Source organism: Bos grunniens, chromosome 9 (assembly GCF_055505025.1).
Source record: "Bos grunniens cultivar Pamir isolate PY7600 chromosome 9, Bosgru_T2T1.0, whole genome shotgun sequence".
Taxonomy (NCBI): domain Eukaryota; kingdom Metazoa; phylum Chordata; class Mammalia; order Artiodactyla; family Bovidae; genus Bos; species Bos grunniens.
Window position 1 is genome coordinate 13,963,045 of NC_141173.1, and position 21,078 is coordinate 13,984,122.

Here is a 21,078-nt window from a genome sequence, read left to right on the forward strand (position 1 = left end):
GGGCAGATCAAGTAAGGATGAGTTAAGACGGACTTTGAAGTTCAAGTTTGAGACCTGGCTTGAAAGATCCTGCAGGGCTCTTGAAAGTGAAAGTGAAGTCGATCATTCGTGTCTGACTCTTTGCGACCCCATGGACTGTAGCCTACCAGGCTCCTCTGTCCATGGGATTTTCCAGGCAATAGTACTGGAGTGGATTGCCATTTCCTTCTCCAGGGGATCTTCCCAACCCAGGGGTTGAACCCAGGTCTCCCGCATTGTAGACAGATGCTTTACCGTCTGAGCCACCAGGGAAGTTGCAGGGCTCTTGAATGGCACACAATACATGACGTGGATGGGATTTGTCAGTGAGAGATCAAAAAGATACAGTGTGTAATCCAGTACAAAAATATCCAGAAGTCTAATCATTATGAATTATGACATTTTTGCACAATAAAAATAATTTATGTAAAAAATATCCAGTAGTTATCTAAATCTCTGGGTCATGTGACTATCTTTAATAACTTTTTTTTTTGGATTTTCACATTTTCAGTGTAACCGGGGGCTACATTTGCAGCACTTAGAAAAGAAAAACAAAACAAACAGCAGAACTAGCAATGAGGAAGAAAAAGAAAACCAGGAAGTTGGAAGCTGGCATGAAATGATTTATTTAGGAAAAAAGGAAAAAGAAAGGAGCACTCTGTGGTTAATTATGCTTATTTGAGATAGCTCAACATTCAGAAAATGAAGATCATGGCATCTGGTCCCATCACTTCATGGCAAATAGATGGGGAAACAGTGGAAATAGTGTCAGACTTTATTTTTTGGGGCTCCAAAATCACTGCAGGTGGTGACTGTAGCCATGAAATTAAAAGACGCTTACTCCTGGGAAGAAAAGTTACGACCAACCTAAATAGCATATTGAAAAGCAGAGACATTACTTTGCCTACAAAGTTCTTTCTAGTCAAGGCTATGGTTTTTCCTGTGGTCATGTATGGATGTGAGAGTTGGACTGTGAAGAAAGCTGAGCACCGAAGAATTGATGCTTTTGAACTGTGGTGTTGGAGAAGACTCTTGAGAATCCCTTGGACTGCAAGGAGATCCAACCAGTCCATTCTGAAGGAGATCAGTCCTGGGATTTCTTTGGAAGGGATTATGCTAGAGCTGAAACTCCAGTACTTTGGCCACCTCATGCCAAGAGTTGACTCATTGGAAAAGACTCTGATGCTGGGAGGGATTGGGGGCAGGAGGAGAAGGGGACGACAGAGGATGGGATGGCTGTATGGCATCACTGACTCGATGGACGTGAGTCTGAGTGAACTCCAGGAGTTGTTGATGGACAGGGAGGCCTGGCATGCTGCAATTCATGGGGTCGCAAAGAGTCGGACACGACTGAGTAACTGAACTGAACTGAATTGAGATTAATGTATTTTGGTGAAAAAAATCTTAGAACTGCTGCTTAAATTTTAGGGACTATTTAGATATGGTTGCTAACAATGTGTTATCATCCTAGGGTAGAAGTCGGTCAGTAATTATAGTTATAAATCAGAGAGACAGGTTTAAGACAGTTTCTTAGGATTCCAAGACAAAGCTTCTCTGTGTGTGATCTACAGGATGAAATAACACTTCAGTGTTATCTGGAGGCAATGGGTGACTTAAAATCAATCAATAGTATCAGAAATACACAAAGCTCCTAGTTTGCCTCTTAACAAAAAAATTCCACCAGTTTTTCAAGAATACTGTTTTGTCTGTAACAAAATTGAACCTCAGGCACGCTCTGACCTTTTATTTCATTCTTCTTCTTCTTAATTTTTGGCCATGTCACACAGCTTGTGGGATCTCAGCTTGCGGACTGAACCTGAGCCACAGCAGTGAGTGCCAAATCCTAAGCACGGACTTCCAGGGAACTTCCTGTTTCATTATTTATTTATGTTCTGACTCATTCCACAAAATTTTGGTGGTTGTGCAGTAAACTTTAATTGTAAGTAATTACAATTGTAAAGGCAAATGTGCTTTTCCTTTAAAAAAAAAAATAATGGCCTTTTGAACTTCCCTGGTGGCACAGTGGGTGAGAATCTGCCAGCCAATGCAGAGGACACAGGTTCGATCCCTGGTCCAGGAAGATTCCACATACTGTGGAGCAACTAAACCTCTGGGTCACAACTACTGGACTGGGTCCGAGCTCTAGAGCCCTGGAACCACAACTGCTGAGCCTAGGTGCTGCAACTACTGAACTCTGTACCTACAGCAAGAAGAGAAGCCACTGCAATGAGAAGCCCATACAACACAATAAAGAGTAGCTCCTGCCTGCCACAACTAGCAAAAACCCACGCACAGCGATGAAGACCCAGTACAACCAAAAATAAATAAAAGTATAAAAAAAATAGTAAATTACAAGAATGGCCTTCTAATAATATTAAACAAACGCTAAAACAACATATCTGAAATCCAGTTCATTTCCACTTTACAAACATTCAAGACTTGAATTCAGGAGTCCGTATCTTCCCAGCAGAAGTGCCAGGACTATTGAGAATGTATGGAATTACTCATGGTAGTGTGTAAGCTAACCTAAGCTGACTTAGGTTCTTGTGTTGCCACAATGCTCCAGGAAGATAAGGCTAAACATCTGTGACCTGATCATGCTGAGACGTTTCAACATTCCTTTCCATTAGGTGAGAGAAAAGCATAACAAGGAGGCACTGATTCACTTGAGTAAGGAATTAGAAATGGTAGAGAGTGCCACCTGCAGTGAACACAAGAGTATTTGGTAATAAGACAATTTGTAGGCATAGCCTGAAAATCCTAAGGATTGGATAGTGTTAATTTCATCACAGAGACAAAAAATTAAGTCTATTTATAGAGATTTAAATAAGCCTCTTTTTTTTTTTTTTTTTTTTTGCAGTCAGTAAATAAGCCTCTTGAAGAATCCAATTTCACTAGTCCTTTAGTTTTTCTTAAACAGTAAACTAGAGTTTGAAAGGGCCTTTGAGGTTGCTGAATTTGGTTTTTTATACAACTCAGAGTCCCTGCTTAGTGATCTGGCCTCAGGCGGCCATCTGGCTTCAGGGCAGACCAGCCCCGGGTCCATGGTATTTCCGGGGCAGTGCCTGGGCCCTGGGGGGTGGGAGGGGCCCCTCCCACACCCTGGCTCACCCCTCCAGGCTCCGTCCCCACAAACTGGCTGTTCCCTTCTCTGTACCCAAAGCACTCTACACACATTTTTTTCTGCCTTCATCACACTGTACATACAACCTTCAAATAATGAGAATTTGCAATTTTGCCTTCGAATCCTTTGTATCTGTCACACAAATAAGCACTCAAGAAGTGCCAGTTGACATAGGGAATTGATTACTGGCTAGATTGATCTTTCCCCTTTTGATTCCCCCTCTTCTCCTCCTGGCCGCCTCTATCTCCCTCCTACCTATTCTCTTCTCCATGTAACTCTGTGAACCTCTCTGGGTGTCCCTCACTGTGGAGAATCTTTTCACCATTAACCTAGATGTTTTATTATTGGTGCTGTATGGATGGAGAAGTCTTGAGGCTACTGTAAGAATAAGACTGAAAACCAGAGGCAGGAGGCTTAAGTCCAAAACCTGAGAACTCCAGAGAACTCCTGACTCCAGGGAATATTAATCGATAAGAGCTCATCCAAAAGCCTCCATACCTACACTGAAACCAAGCACCACCCAAGAGCCAACAACTTCCAGAGCAAGACATACCATGCAAATTCTCCAGCAATGCAGGAACATAGCCCTGAGCTTCAATATACAGGCTGCTCAAAGTCACACCAAACCCATAGACATCTCAAAACTCACTACTGGACACTTCATTGCACTCCAGAGAGAAGAAATCCAGCTTCACCCACCAGAACACCAACGCAAGCTTCCCAAACCAGGAAACCTTGACAAGCCACTTGTCCAGCCCCACCCACAGGGAGTAACCTCCACAATAAAGAGGAACCACAAATTGCCAGAATACAGAAAGGCCACCCCAAACACAGCAATCTAAACAAGATGAAAAGGCAGAGAAATAATCAGCAGGTAAAGTTCAGTTCAGTCGCTCAGTCATGTCCGACTCTTTGTGACCCCATGAATCGCAGCACGCCAGGCCTCCCTGTCCATCAACAACTCCCAGAGTTTACTCAAACTCATGTTCATCGAGTCGGTGATGCCATCCAGCCATCTCATCCTCTGTTGTCTCCTCCTCCTCCTGCCTGCAATCCCTCCCAGCATCAGAGTCTTTTCTAATGAGTCAACTCTTCGCATGAGGCGGCCAAAGCACTGGAGTTTCAGCTTTAGCATCAGTCCTTCCAATGAACACCCAGGACTGATCTCCTTTAGAATGGACTGGTTGGATCTCCTTGCAGTCCAAGGGACTCTCAAGAGTCTTCTCCAACACCACAGCTCAAAAGCATCAATTCTTCGGTGCTCAGCTTTCTCCACAGTCCAACTCTCACATCCACACATGACCACAAGGACTCTTTAATATCTGTAAATCAATCAGTGTAATATACCACATTAACAAATTGAAAGATAAAAACCATATGATTATCTCAATAGATGCAGAGAAAGCCTTTGACAAAATTCAACATCCATTTATGATAAGAACTCTCCAGAAAGCAGGAATAGAAGGAACATACCTCAACATAATAAAAGCTATATATGACAAACCCACAGCCAACATTACCCTCAATGGTGAAAAATTGAAAGCATTTCCCCTAAAGTCAGGAACAAGACAAGTGTGCCCACTCTCACCACTACTATTCAACGTAATTTTGGAAGTTTTAGCCACAGCAATCAGAGAATAAAAAGAAATAAAAGGAATCCAGATTGGAAAATAAGAAGTAAAACTTTAACTGTTTGCAGATGACATGATCCTCTATATAGAAAACCCTAAAGACTCCACCAGAAAATTACTAGAGCTAATCAATGAATACAGTAAAGTTGCAGGATATAAAATTAACACACAGAAATCCCTTGCATTCCTATACAATAACAATGAGAAAACAGAGAAATTAAGGAAACAATTCCATTCACCATTGCAACGAAAAGAATAAAATACATAGGAATATACCTACCTAAAGAAACAAAAGACCTATATATAGAAAACTATGAAACACTGATGAAAGAAATCAAAGAGGACACAAATAGATGGAGAAATATACCATGCTCATGGATCGGAAGAATCAAAATAGTGAAAATGAGTATACTACCCAAAGCAACCTATAGATTCAATTCAATCCCTATTAAGCTACCAGTGGTATTTTTCAGAGAACTAGAACAAATAATTTCACAATTTGTATAGAAATACAAAAACCTCGAATAGCCAAAGCAATCTTGAGAAAGAAGAATGGAACTGGACGAATCAACCTGCTTGACTTCAGGCTATACTACAAACCTACAGTCATCAAGACAGTATGGTGCTGGCACAAAGACAGAAATATAGATCAATGGAACAAAATAGAAAGCCCAGAGATAAATCCATGCACCTATGGACACCTTATTTCTGACAAAGGAGGCAAGAATATACAGTGGAGAAAAGACAATCTCTTTAACAAGTGGTGCTGGGAAAACTGGTCAACCAGTTGTAAAAGAATGAAACTAGAACATTTTCTAACACCATACACACACAAAAAATTTAAAATGGATTAAAAATCTAAACGTAGGACCAGAAACTATAAAACTCCCAGAGGAAAACATAGGCAAAACACTCTCTGACATAAATCACAGCAGGATCCTCTATGACCCACCTCCCAGAGTAATGGAAATAAAAGCAAAAATAAACAAATGGGACCTAATTAAACTTAAAAGCTTTTGCACAATGAAGGCAACTATAAGCAAGGTGAAAAGACAGCCTTCGGGATGGGAGAAAATAATAGCAAAGGAAGCAACTCACAAAGAATTAATCTCAAAAATATACAAGGAACTCCTACAGCTCAATTCCAGAAAAATAAACGACCCAATCAAAAAGTGGGCCAAAGAACTAAACAGACATTTCTCCAAAGAAGGCATACAGATGGCTAACAAACATGAAAAGATGCTCAACATCTCTCATTATCAGAGAAATGCAAATCAAAACCACAATGAGGTACCATCTCTCGCAGGTCAGAATGGCTGCTATCCAAAAGTCCACAAACAATAAATGCTGGAGACAGTGTGGAGAAAAGGGAACCCTCTTACACTGTTGGTGGGAATGAAAACTAGTACAGCCACTATGGAGAACAGTGTGGAGATTCCTTAAAAAACTGGAAATAGAACTTGCCATATGACCCAGCAATCCCACTGTTGGGCATACACACCGAGGAAACCAGAATTGAAAGAGACACGTGTACCCCAATGTTCATCACAGCACTGTTTATAATATCCAGGACATGGAAGCAACCTAGATGTCCATTGGCAGACGAATGGATAAGAAAGCTGTGATACATATACACAATGGAATATTATTCAGCCATTAAAAAGAGTACATTTGAATCAGTTCTAATGAGGTGGATGAAACTGGAGCCTATTATATAGAGTGAAGTAAGTCAGAAAGAAAAACACCAATACAGTATACTAACACATATATATGGAAATTAGAAAGATGGTAATGATAACCTTATATGCGAGACAGCAAAAGAGACACAGATGTATAGAACAGTCTTCTGGACTCTGTGGGAGAAGGTGAGGGTGGGATGATTAGGGAGAATGGGGTTGAAACATGTATATTATTATATGTGAAACAGATTGCCAGTCCAGGTTCGATGCATGAGACAAGGTGCTCAGGGCTGGTACACTGGGATGACCCAGAGGGATGGGATGGGGAAGGAGGTGGGAGGGGGGTTCAGAATGGGGGACACATGTAAACCCATGGCTGATTCATGTCAATGTATGGCCAAAACCACTACAATATTGTAAAGTAATTAGCCTCCATTTAAAATAAATAAATTAAAAAAATAAAAAATAAAATAGAGAGGAAGAAAACAAGAAGTGCCAGTTGAATATACGTTTGACTGTTTCAGGGCTCACTAATTCACGGTGGTGGTGGTTTAGTTGCTAAGTCATGTCTGACTCTTTTTTTGAAATTTACTTATTTTGGCCTTGCTAGGTCTTTGTTGCTGCAGGGCTCTCTCCAGTTGGCGAGCGGGGGCTACACTCTAGATGCAGGCTTCTCGTTGTGGTGGCTTCTCTTGTTGTGGAGCACAGGTTCCAGGTGCGTGGACTTGAGTAGCTATGGTGCACTGGCTGAGTTGCTCCGCAGCATGTGGGACTGTCCCAGACCAGGGATCGAACCCATGTCTCCTGCACTGGCAGGTGGACTCTTTACCACTGGGCCACCAGGGAAGCCCTGTGTCTGACTCTTGCAACCTGATGGACTGTAATACACCAGGCTCCTCTGTCCACGGGCCTTCCCAGGCAAGAATACTGGAGTGGGTTGCCATTTTCCTTCTCTAGGAGATCTTCCCAACCCAGGGATTGAACCCACACTGAACCTGTGTCTCCTGCATTGCAGGTAGATTATTTACTGCTGAGCCACCAGGGAAGCCCACTAAGTCATAGGGCAGCCCATTCCACACAGTAAAAGCTTTAAACAGAAAATTTGCTATTTATCTCCTCCTAACTTCTTTCTCAGAGAAGGCAATGGCAACCCACTCCAGTACTCTTGCCTGGAAAATCCCAAGGATGGAGGAGCCTGGTAGGCTGCAGTCCATGGGGTCGCTAAGAGTCAGACACACGACTGAGTGACTTCACTTTCACTTTTTACTTTCATGTATTGGAGGAGGAAATGGCAACCCACTCCAGTGTTCTTGCCTGGAGAATCCCAGGGACGGCAGGGCCTGGTGGGCTGCCGTCTATGGTGTCACACAGAGTCAGACACAACTGAAGCAGCTTAGCAGTAGCAGCAGCAACTTCTTTCTATCTGCTTTTGTGGAACTGTTGAGAGAAGTCACCATCTTTTGAATGTGTGAAGACATCTATGCATGCCTGCTAAGTCACTTCAGTTATGTCTGACTCTTTGTGACCCCATGGACTGTATGTAGCCTGCCAGGTTCCTCTTTCATGGGATTCTCCAGTCAAGAATACTGGAATGAGTTGCCACACCCTCCTCCAGGGGATTTTCCCGACTCGGGGATTGAACCTGTGTCTCCTGCACTACAGGCGGATTCTGTACCACTGAGTCACCAGGGAAGCCCAAAGACATCTATACATTTGCTAAATCTTCTGTTTTTCTAAACGTTCTTGATAATTTCAACTGTTTTTGTTCATTCGCACATGATTTCCTGATATCTTTGTGGTTCCACTTCTTGAATAATTCTACACTGCCAAATTTATTTGTTCAAACCAAAGATACAAGTCATGTATCTACTATAATATCACAACTCTTAAGGAGTTGTGCGGGTTCAGTTATAAGATCTTCATTGTTCTATTGTTCTGTCTAAAATTCAGAGTGTTCTTTGAAATATACTTTCCCACCTACTAAGGCATTTAGCTTTTCATTGCTGTAAATAACTGCACAAGAATAGGCATTCAGCATTTTCAGTTTAGTTCAGTTCACTCGCTCAGTCGTGTCTGACTCTTTGCGACTCCGTGAATTGCAGCACACCAGGCCTCCCTGTCCATCACCAACTCCCGGAGTTCACTCAGACTCACGTCCATCGAGTCGGTGATGCCATCCAGCCATCTCATCCTCTGTCGTCCCCTTCTCCTCCTGCCCCCAATCCCTCCCAGCATCAGAGTCTTTGCCAATGAGTCAACTCTTCACATGAGGTGGCCAAAGTACTGGAATTTCAGCTTTAGCATCAGTCCTTCCAAAGAACACCCAGGACTGATCCCTTAATAATGGACTGGTTGGATCTCCTTGCAGTCCAAGGGACTCTCAAGAATCTTCTCCAACACCACAGCTCAAAAGCAGCAATTCTTCGGCGCTCAGCTTTCTTCACAGTCCAACTTTCACATCCATACATGACCACTGGAAAAACCATAGCCTTGACTAGATGGACCTTTGTTGGCAAAGTAATGTCTCTGCTTTTGAATATGCTATCTAGGTTGGTCATAACTTTCCTTCCAAGGAGTAAGCGTCTTTTAATTTTATGCCTGCAATCACCATCCGCAGTGATTTTGGAGCCCCCCCAAATAAAGTCTGACACTGTTTCCACTGTTTCCCCATCTATTTCCCTTGAAGTGATGGGACCAGATGCCATGATCTTCATTTTCTGAGTGTTGAGCTTTAAGCCAACTTTTTCACTCTCCTCTTTCACTTTCATCAAGAGGTTTTTAAATTCCTCTTCACTTTCTGCCATAAGGGTGGTGTCATCTGCATATCCGAGGTTATTGATATTTCTCCCAGCAATCTTGATTCCAGCTTGTGCTTCTTCCAGCCCAGCATTTCTCATGATGTACTCTGCATATAAGTTAAATAAGCAGGGTGACAATATACAGCCTTGATGTACTCCTTTTCCTATTTGGAACCAGTCTGTTGTTCCGTGGCCAGTTCTAGCTGTTGCTTCCTGATCTGCATACAGGTTTCTCAAGAGGCAGGTCAGGTGGTCTGGTATTCCCATCTCTTTCAGAATTTTCCACAGTTTCTTGTGATCCACACGGTCAAAGGCTTTGGCATAGCAGAAAGAGATGTTTTTCTGGAACTCTCTTCCTTTTTCCATGATCCAGCAGATGTTGGCAATTTGATCTCTGGTTCCTCTGCCTTTTCTAAAACCAGCTTGAACATCTGGAAGTTCACGGTTCATGTATTGCTGAAGCCTTGCTTGGAGAATTTTGAGCATTACTTTACTAGCGTGTGAGATGAGTGCAATTGTGCGGTAGTTTGAGCATTCTTTGGCATTGCCTTTGTTTGGGATTCAGCATTTCACCCTTAATTAAATATACTCAATATAGATGTGCAGTTTCAAATGAACTGTTTAGACCTTTTTGGTTTATGAGTAAGTTATCTACTTACCTCAGGAGTAAGACTTCTAGCAATGATGGGCCCAATCATTCCAGGAATAGTGGCAAAGGTATTTGTGATGCCCAGGAGAATACCAGCATACCTGCAGAGACATTTTCATAGAGGTTTATTAATGTGTTACACAGTTTTTTTGGGGGGAGGGTGGGAATTGAACTTGTCTGTACTCCCTGCAATGGAAGTGCAGAATCTTAACCATTGAACCACCAGGCAATTCCCTGTGTTACACATTTAAGTAGCTTCTGTCCATAGATAACTACATTCCTATGCTGTACTCTTGTGAAATTTTATGTTTAAAAGCAATGTCTTACTGAAATAGGACTAAATAGTTAGCTGCTGAAAACCTTGTATTTCAATAGTTCTAACATCATATAGAGGAACACAGCCATTGAAATCATCTCTTTTACAGTGAAATGGAGACGTGCTGAGATATGATTTTCATACAAGATGGTGTCTAGATAGGAAGCTTCATGTATCTTAAAATTTTTTAAGTTAAAAAAAAGAATTTATTTCCCGATTACAAAATTTATGTCATTGTTAAAAATTTTAAATAAGAAAAATACTATGAAGAAAGTAAGATTACTTATAATCCTTCTATGCAGAGACAATCAACAGTAACATTTTGGTAAATATCCTAATTTTTTCCTGTATATATTTTAATATATCTAATAACATAACAATATATTATTATAGAAATGAGATATCAAGCACAGTTTCACAACTTACTTGTTGAACTTATTACATACATTCCTGTAGCTAAATCCCTGCATATTGTCCCAGAAATTGATAAACTGAGTTATAAATACTGTGTGTATATGACAAAGATGCCTATTAATAAAAATTCTTTTCAGAATCTTTATTGTCCTCAAAGCTGATACTTCATGTTTTAAGAGGTAATCATTCTCTAATTCAAGTTTGCTAATTTTGACCTCATAGTCTCCCCGAAAACTCATGTTTTATTCTCCTTTATTATTTCCAGTGCAACATATGTGCTAATTCAATATATGCTGACCAGAGAAATGGTGTGTGGCCCGCAGTTGGTCAGGTCCCACGCCTGGTCCTATGGGGCTCTGGCTGCACTGGCTGCTGGAGCTTTGTCCCCTGGAGACAAAGGGACAAAGTACCTTCTCCTGGGACTTGATTCTGAAGAATTATACAGTATGTAACATTTTGGATTACATGCTAGGGTTGCTGAACAGTATTCTAAGTTGTGTGTATTAACAGAAAAACTTGGGATTTTGTCTTGCAGATGGCCCTACAATTCTAAATTTTGTAGACTGAGGCATCATTTGATATAGTCCTATGTGGTTCAGATGGTAAAGCGTCTGCCTGCAATGGGGGAGACCTGGGTTTGATCCCTGGGTTGAGAAGATCCTCTGGAGAAGGAAATGGCAATCCACTCTAGTTCTCTTGCTTGGAAAATCCCATGAACGGAGGAGCGTGGTAGGGTACAGTCCATGGGGTTGCAAAGGGTCAGACATGACTGAGAGAGTTCACTTTCACTTTATCTCCCCTGTATTTCCTGTACACTGGTAGTATCTATGGGCTTCTTTGGTGGCTCAGATGGTAAAGAATCTGCTTGCAGTGCAGGAGACCCAGGTTCAATCCCTGGGTCGGAAAGATTCCCTGGAGAAGGGAATGGCAGGCAACCCACTCCAGTATTCTTGCCTGGAGAATTCCATGGACAGAGGAGCCTGGCAGACTACAGTCCATAGGGTCGTGGCAAGACTACAGACTTGAGATCCTAGAGGGTTCATTATATTTAGGTTTGATATTTTTAGCATGAAAACTCAATGGTGGTGGTAGAGTTAAAAATTAGTTAATCAAGTAAATTAAGTTGTTTTTTATAAAAGTCTCCTGTGCTGTGTGCAGTGCTTAGTCACTCAGTCGTGTCCGACTCTTTGCGACCTCATGGACTGTAGCCCGCCAGCCTCCTCTGTCCATGGGGATTCTCCAGGTAAGAATACTGGAGTGGGTTAATAGGCCCTTCTCCAGGGGATCTTCCCAACCCAGGGATCTAACCCAGGTCTCCCACATTGCAAATGGATTCTTTACTATCTGAGCCATAAGGGAAGCCCACGAATACTGGAGTGGATAGCCTATCCCTTCTCCAGGGGATCTTTCCCATCCAGGACTCGAAATAGAGTCTCCTGCAGCTGAGCTACCAGAGAAGCCCAAAAGCCACCAAGTTATATACAAAGGCAAATTAGAGACTTTCAACTCTTTAATGAGATAACCAGTGATATTATAAAATAAAATTGTGGTCAAAATTAAAGAAGTTTGGTATTAATTAGACCATAAAGTATTATTGTGGGATGATACTGTTTCTGTTAGGTTTAGGATCCTCAGTACCTCGGTTGCAGACCGCTGATCTGAAATTCCTCGCCCCATTTTAGACGTGGAAAAGTGCCTGCTACGGACAGAACTGTGTCCTCCCCCAACCCACATTTTCAATGTGACTATATTTGGAGACAGGGCTTTTAAGAAGTAATTGAGGTTAAATGAGGTCATAAAGATAGGCTCCCAACCTAATAGGCTTGGTGGCCTTACCAGGAAAGGATGAAAGGCAGATTGCTTTCTCTGTTTCTGTGATCTCCTATCGAGGAGAGGCCGTATGAGGACATAGTGAGAAGGTGACTGTCTGCAAACCAGGAGGGCAGCCCTCACCAGAACGCAACCCAGCAGGCACCTTGACCTCAGACTTCTAGCCTCCAGAATTGTGAGAAGCTCAATTTCTGTTTTTTAAGCTACTCAGCTACATGGTGTTTTTATGGCACCCTGAGTTGATCGACACCGTGCCTAAATAAAATATCCTGCTGAACCCAATTCAGTTATCTGGAAACATCACAAATTTTTATATTGAAAACTGATTACACAGTGTGCAACAACAAACTAAAGAGCTCAGAGCTTTTTGGCTTATGCCCTTTAGGGAGCAGATCTTAAATTAACCAAGCTTGGCAGAACTTGTCCTTTTTTTTTTTAAAGCATTAACACCTTGGCAGTAGGAGGAACTGACTGCAGTGTTGCCAGGCCTTTTCAGTGACAGATATTAAGTGCAGATGAATGTTGTGAAATTCTAAATGTCAGCACCAAGAAGCTCATTCAAGTACTTATATTACACTGGGCAAGAAAGGCCATGAAAGATTGATGAGAGCCTGGGGGAAAGAAATTGTTGTATGGACTCAGTCTGGATTCTGTGCTACTGGAGTCTTAGAATTCTGTGGGATTAATAGTTAAAAATCTATTCAAATCCTTTGAAATCTGAGTAACAAAATTATCCATAGAAAATATATATTTTAGTCCACAGAAGAAAAGGCTTAAAAAATACCATGTCAACATATATTTACATGCTAACTGGACTGATTGCCTGTTGAAAAACCTTATGCCAGGCAGGGTTCTAAGTAGTTTGTATATCTTATCCCACTTTAACAGTAAAATGAACCCCAAGAGGAAGGTTATCTTTACTCTATAGATAAGAAAGAAATAAAGACTATAAAATGTTACTCAATTTGTCTGGTTCCAAATCAGTACTTAATATTGGAATGTTATAATCTAAATGCTGGGGCTCGTAGCAAAAAATTAAGCATGAGAAAACTGATCTTTCCTACATTCTGAATTCAGTGATGACTGTTTTCAATAAGGCATTGTTACAGATATATAAAATATCCATTAACAGAGGAATGGATAAAGAAGATGTGGTACAAAAAAACAAAAACAAAAACAAAAAAAAGAAGATGTGGTACATATGTTTAATGGAATATTACTCAACCATAAAAAAGAAAGAAATAATGCCATTGCAGGGCATTATGGATGGGCATGTGGAATCTAAAAAAAAGGTACAGATGAACTTATATACAAAACAGAAATAGAGTCACAGATGTAGAAAAGAGACTTATTTTTACTGGGAGGGGAAAGGAGAAGGATAAGCTGTGAGACTGGGACTGACATACATATACTGCTGCTGCTGCTGCTGCTAAGTCGCTTCAGTCGTGTCCGACTCTGTGTGACCCCATAGACGGCAGCCCACCAGGCTCCCCCGTCCCTGGGATTCTCCAGGCAAGAACACTGGAGTGGGTTGCCATTTCCCTCTCCAATGCATGAAAGTGAAAAGTGAAAGTGAAGTCGCTCAGTCATGTCCGACTCTTAGCGGCCCCATGGACTGCAGCCCACTAGGCTCCTCCGTCCATGGGATTTTCCAGGCAAGAGTACTGGAGTGGGGTCCCATTGCCTTCTCTGATACATATACTACTATATATAAAAAAGATAACTAGTAAGGCTCTACTACATAGCACAGGGAAGTCTACTCAATACTGTATAATGACCTACATGGGAAAATAATCTAAAGAAGAAAGGATATATGGATACATATAATAGATTCATATACATATACAGCAAATTGATTCACTTTGCTGTCCAACTAATACAACATTGTAAATCAACTGGACTCCAACATAAATAAAAAACAACAACTATAGTTTATTATTTTAACCTCCTTGAGGATAGAATCTGGGTGTGCCCAGGACACATACCACTTTGGACAGTAGATGCTCAATAAATAATCTGTTGAATACATTTTTAAAAATTATGTCTTATTTCCCCACAATTTATTGAGTATTCTCAGAGTAAGAGGGAACAGGATGAACTAAAATTGCTGATTATGAAGATACTCCTCAAATGTGTAAGAAATATATCACTCACCCTAATGTCTTCCTTGGAACATAGTCGATTCTTATCACAGTTTCTAACCAATTATAACTATAATGGATGAAGGAGATCCAACAGTTCAAGCCATTTTAATAGTAAACACCAACTATTGCTGTCATCCGCCCATCCATCTATTCATTTAACAAATAATTCTTAAATTTTATTTATTTATTTATGTTTGGTCGAGCTGGGTCTTCACTGCTGTGTGGCATTTCTCTGGCTGTGGTGAACAGGTGCTATGCTTCACTGCAGTTCATGGGCTTCTCACCGTGGTGGCTCACTTAACAAAAAATTCCTAAGTATGTCATTTGTGTCCACCACTACAGAGGACTCTCATGTCCAGTAATGAATTAAACATAGTTCTTGTTCTCAAGGAGCTCACAGTTTACTTAATGAGAAAAACTATGGGTCAAAAATGTAATACAACCTAGTCACCACAATAATGGGCTTCCCAAGTGGCTCAGGAGTACATCAAGGCTGTATATTGTCACCCTGCTTATTTAACTTATATGCAGAGTACATCATGAGAAACACTGGGCTGGAAGAAGCACAAGCTGGAATCAAGATTGCTAGAAGAAATATCAATAACCTCAGATATGCATATGACACCACCCTTATGGCAGAAAGTGAAGAGGAACTAAAAAGCCTCTTTATGAAAGTGAACGAGGAGAGTGAAAAAGTTGGCTTAAACCCAATATTCAAAAAACAAATCACAGCATCTGGTACCATCACTTCATGGCAAATAGATGGGGAAACAATGGAAACAGTGACAGACTTTATTGTCTTGGGCACCAAAATCACTGCAGATGGTGACTGCAGCCATGAAATTAAAAGACACTTGCTCCTTGGAAGAAAAGCTATGCCAAATGTAGACAGCATATTATAAAGCAGAGATATTACTTTGCCAACAAAAGTCTGTATAGTCAAAGCTATGGTTTTCCCAGTAGTCATGTTTGGATGTGAGAGTTGGACCATAAAGACTTGGACATAAAGTGCCAAAGAATTGATGTTTTTGAACTGTGGTGTTGGAGAAGACTCTTGAGAGTACCTTGGACTGCAAGGAGATCAAACCAGTCAATCCTAAAGGAAATCAGTCCTGAATATTCATTGGAAGGACTGATGCTGAAGCTGAAGCTCCAATACTTTGGCCACCTAATGTGAAGAGCTGACTCACTAGAAAAGACTCGGATGCTGGGAAAGATTGAAGGTAGGAAGAGAAGGGGATGACACAGGATGAGATGGTTGGATGGCATCACCAACTCAATGGACATGAGTTTCGGCAAGCTCCGAGAGATAGTGGAGGACAGGGAAGCCTGGTGTGCTGCAGTGCATGGGGTCTAAAAGAGTTGGCCACGACTGAGTGACTGAAAAACAACAACAGGTGGTTCAGTGGGTAAAGAATCTGCCTGCCAGTGCAGCAGATGCAGGGGATGTGGGTTCTATCCCTGGATTGGGAATATCCCCTGGAGGCGGGCATGGCAACCCACTCCAGTAGTACTCCTGCCTGGAGAATTCCATGGACAGAGGAGCCTGGCAGGCTACAGTCCATAGGGTCACAAAGAGTTGGACACGACTGAAGTGACTGAGCATGCATGCATCATCATGGGTATCTTCTTTACTCTTCAGGTCTAATCTATTGTCAAGTCACTTCTACTGTATTTACAAAGATCTCAACTCTATCTACCTCTTTACATCTTCTATCTCCATTCCAGGCCATCACCACCTCCTACCTGGGTTACTGCAATAGCCTCCTAATTGCTTTTCTCTGCTTGTATTTGTTCACACAAGAGTGACATTAAAAGTGACCAGAGAAGGTCACTTCCTACTTGCTTTGGATACAATTTAAAATACTTACTATAGCCAGGCTTCAGCAATATGTGAACTGTGAACTTCCTGATGTTCAAGCTGGTTTTAGAAAAGGCAGAGGAATCAGAGATCAAATTGCCAACATCTGCTGGATCATGGAAAAAGCAAGAAAGTTCCAGAAAAACATCTATTTCTGCTTTATTGACTATGCCAAAGCCTTTGACTGCGTGGATCACAATAAACTGTGGGAAATTCTGAAAGAGATGGGAATACCAGACCACCTGATCTGCCTCTTGAGAAATCTGTATGCAGGTCAGGAAGCAACAGTTAGAACTGGACATGGAACAACAGACTGCTTCCAAATAGGGAAAGGAGTACATCAAGGCTGTATATTGTCACCCTGCTTATTTAACTTCTATGCAGAGTACATCATGAGAAACGCTGGACTGGAAGAAACACAAGCTGGAATCAAGATTGCCGGGAGAAATATCAATAACCTCAGATATGCAGATAACACCACCCTTATGGCAGAAAGTGAAGAGGAACTCAAAAGCCTCTTGATGAAAGTGAAAGTGGAGAGTGAAAAAGTTGGCTTAAAGCTCAACATTCCGAAAACGAAGATCATGGCATCCGGTCCCATCACTTCATGGGAAATAGATGGGGAAATAGTGGAAACAGTGTCAGACTTTATTTTTTTGGGCTCCAAAATCACTGCAGATGGTGACTGCAGCCATGAAATTAAAAGACGCTTACTCCTTGGAAGAAAAGTTATGACCAACCTAGACAACATATTAAAAAGCAGAGACATTACATTGTCAACAAAGGTCCGTCTAGTCAAGGCTATGGTTTTTCCAGTGGTCATGTATGGATGTGAGAGTTGGACTGTGAAGAAGGCTGAGCAACGAAGAATTGATGCTTTTGAACTGTGGTGTTGGAGAAGACTCTTGAGAGTCCCTTGGACTGCAAGGAGATCCAACCAGTGCATTCTGAAGGAGATCAGCCCTGGGATTTCTTTGGAGGGAATGATGCTAAAGCTGAAACTCCAGTACTTTGGCCACCTCATGCCAAGAGTTGACTCATTGGAAAAGACTCTTACGCTGGGAGGGATTGGGGGCAGGAGGAGAAGGGGATGACAGAGGATGAGATGGCTAGATGGCATCACTGACTCGATGGATGTGAGTCTGGGTGAACTCTGGGAGTTGGTGATGGACAGGGAGGCCTGGCGTGCTGTGATTGATGGGGTTGCAAAGAGTCGGACACGACTGGGCGACTGAACTGAACTGAACTGATAGGCCCCTACTTACTCCCCAGTGACCTTCTTCCCTGCATCTCAGCCACAGGTGACCTCTCAGTTAAGTGAAATATAGAGTTTTGGACTGAATGTCTATGTGCTTCCAAAGTTCATATGTTGAAGTCTTGACCCTCAACGTGATTGCATTTGGAGACAGGCTCTTTACGAGGTGATAGAGGTTAAATGAGATCATAAGGAGCGGGACTCTCATTTGACAAAGCTGATGCCCTTATAAGAAGAGTGAGAGACATCAGAGCTCTCTGCACACACCCATGCACACGTACCCAGGGAAAGGCCATGTGAGCACAGAGCAAGGAGTTGGCCCTTCTGCAAACCAGGAAGAGTGCTCACCAGAAACCAAGGTGTCGGCACCTTGATGGGAATTCTAGCCTCTAGAACTGTAAGAAAATTTCTGTCGTTTAAGGTACTCAGTCTGTGTGTTTTATTCTGGCAGCCCAAGCAGACTGAGACACACACCAATTTCCTCTTCCTGCCATGTAAATTCTCCTGTCAAGAACACTACTTCCTTTTTGCCTAACTTCTTGCTTATCTTTGAGGCTTTAGCTTAAACAAGTATCAGTTCCTCAGAGAGACCTTCCCTTGCTCCCTGATCTGCCTTATGCCCCCTATTATATTCTCTTACTTTCTCTTCAAAAAGTTAGTTTTTATTTGTTTCTTTCATGTCTACCACCCTAGACTAAGAGTTCCACAGGCCAGGGCTGGGCTGTGTTGGCTGACACTTAGTAGGTGGGCACGTGATAAGTATTTGCTGAAAGAATGAATTCATAACTTATTACAATTTTTTATTGTTTCTTTCCCAAACTAGACTGATTGCCTTGTGAGCAGGAGCTGGGTTTTATTCTCTATAGTGCCATGTGGAGGGTTGAATGTACAACTGGTACTATACAGACATTTGTTGTATGCACTAGAGGACTGGGCCAGCCCTGGGCCTCATGCTTGAAAGCACAGGGATATAAAGGATCCTTTAGATCCCTGAGGATCTAAAGATGCAGATTCTGGTTCACTAAGTCTGGAGAGATGCCTGAGAATCTGCATTTTGCACAAGCTCTCATGTAATGATGCCAGTGGTCCATGGACCACAGTCCTCATAGATAAGAATACTCTAAATCTTCCCTAGTTCTAACTTTCTATGATAAAACTATACACTGTATCAACTATACACGTATACCCTGCATGTACGAACTATGCACTGTATACCCTGATGTAGGAACTGTGCACTGTAGTTTACAAAAACAATGTCACCCGTTTAACTTACTTCCAGGGAAATCCTTTCCAGATTCCTTTTCTAATCAATCGCATAAGGGAACATATTTCAGTCCTTTAATTATTGCTATGCCTTGAATCCTTTTCTGTAATGAGACTTAGTCTACTTTGTAAATACCACGTCTACCTCAAGTCCCGAGCAGAGATGTGTTTAGGCCTGCGGGCTCCTGCTTAGGCCCTTCTGCTGAAAAGGCTTCTTACACCTTCACTCCTTTCATGTCAATGGGCTCTTAATTATTTCAGTTACGTTTGTATCCGATCTTTCAAACTGTCACTATATTTAACAAGGTTTTCTTGAGGTTAATTTACTTTTCAAGTCTTCTTCTCTTTCCTCACTATGTTAAGCTCCTTTAGTTTTGTTTTTTTTTTTTTTTAATTAAAAAAATTTTTTTTGGTTGCCCTGCACGGCATGTTGGATCTTATTAACAGCCCCCTTAACAGGGATTGAACTTGTGCACCCTGCACTAGAAGTGAGGAGCCTTAACCACTGGACCACTGGGGAATTCTAAAACTCCTTTAGTTCTAAACTCAACAACATGTATACTTAACATTTTCTAGCTTGTAAAGTTCACAAAATTCTTCCCCTGTTTCTCAGAAGAAAGAGCATTAAAGCAAAGTGTTGATTGACACACAGTAAGGTCAATACACGAATAGGTTTTTAGAAAGGATTTTCACATGATACTGAATACGAAAATCTGTTTTCCAGGCTTCCCTGGTGGCTCAGTGGTAAAGAGTCTGCCTGCCAATGCAGGAGACACCAGTTTGATCCCTAGTCCTGGAAGATCCCAGTACCAGGGAGCAACTAAGCCCGTGCACCCCAACTATTATGCCTGCGCTGTAAAGCCCAGGAGCTGCAACTACTGAAGGCCACATGCCCAAGAGCTCTGTTCTGCAGTGAGAGAATCCATCACAACGAGAAGCCTGCACACTGCAACCAGAGTAGGCCCCACTCGCCACAACTCGAGGAAAGCCCACACAGCAGCAAAGACCCAGCACAGCCAAAAATAAATAGATAAAATAAAATGATAAAAAAAGAAAATCTATTTTCCGTCTTCCATGCATGTAATTGACTGACAGCACTGCCGATGGCCCTGCACAGCACTGCTGGGGGTCAACAGGACAGACTTGGGCCATGGACCCTCAGAGGTGACAGCATCAGAGCTTTTGCTTGGCTATCTTTTGTTTCAAATCATTTCTTGGCCCAATACCCACATGTCACTTGTTTTCTTTCCTCGGTTCCCCACTGTTAAGGGTATGTAGATGGAAGCTCCTATTTTTTTTTTAGCATGATCATGTACATCAAGCACTCAACAACTACGGATTGGGGGTGCTTCTCCTTGTGCAGAAGTTGTGATATGGATATATAAGATGTCTCAGTCTGAGAAAGCTCCTAAACAGACTGGGGCGAGAAGAAAGAGAAGAGTTACATTCAGAAATAATTACAAATTAAGCTATGATATCCAGCATAAAATTATAAACTGAGAAAAGGAAGAGAGAAAAAAGCACAAGAGTCTGGAAAGGCTTAATGAAGAACTGGGATGTGAGCTGGGAAGGATTCATATGGGTGGGGAGGAAAGGAGATGGACCAGAGGCTGAGAATGAATCCCAGTGGAAGGCGTTGTGGACAGCAGACAGGACTCTGCCTGGAGCCAGGCATACAAAGACTCTGATCCTGCGGTGCCTTCTTGGACTTCTTATACAAAACAAGAGACTGGATTAGAATGATTTCAAAGGTCCATGCAAGTTCTATGAGCATCAGTTTATTGGTGCTTATCTAGAAGTATTTATTGAAGGGATGGGAGACTGAGGATTAATAGGAATAGGAAGATTCTGGGGTAGTCTAGGTGTGAAAAAATGGGGCTAAGGGGTAGGAGACTACTTGTCTTTTCTCTAAAAATACATTCATATTCATTATTTTAAAAACATTAAGTGCACCGAATCCTCTGGGTTAAAATATTCACACAGTCCCCCCCTCTACCTTGTGTCAACTGGCACAAAAGAATTCTAGAAGAATGTGGCCCAAAGAATACTTCCAGAGAAATAGCTATTGAAAGAATACTGGGCTTAAAAGTAGGATC

At 41.8% G+C, this 21,078-nt stretch overlaps 1 protein-coding gene and 1 long non-coding RNA gene across 15 annotated transcripts in view; one reads left to right on the forward strand and one right to left on the reverse strand.

Moving 5' to 3' along the window:
- The window catches only part of LOC147365598 (uncharacterized), a 34,793-nt gene that overhangs the window by 12,726 nt on the left and 989 nt on the right, over positions 1-21,078 (forward strand). The window contains exon 3 of one of the 4 annotated variants that reach the window (XR_015132587.1): positions 19,707-20,039. The exons of 1 other annotated variant lie outside the window; for it this stretch is intronic. This is a non-coding gene — a long non-coding RNA (uncharacterized LOC147365598). Of the gene's footprint in view, positions 1-529; positions 669-1,805; positions 1,940-19,706; positions 20,040-21,078 lie in introns of those variants that run through there. 2 more of the 4 variants (XR_015132591.1, XR_015132588.1) reach the window with 2 other exon arrangements.
- SLC17A5 (solute carrier family 17 member 5) overlaps positions 1-21,078 on the reverse strand; it is a 76,643-nt gene that overhangs the window by 1,991 nt on the left and 53,574 nt on the right. For all 11 annotated transcript variants that reach the window (XM_086316811.1, XM_086316809.1, XM_086316808.1 and 8 more), the window contains one exon: positions 9,910-10,000. In XM_086316811.1, coding sequence (XP_086172937.1) covers positions 9,910-10,000 — 91 coding nt within the window. The remainder of the gene's footprint in view (positions 1-9,909; positions 10,001-21,078) is intronic.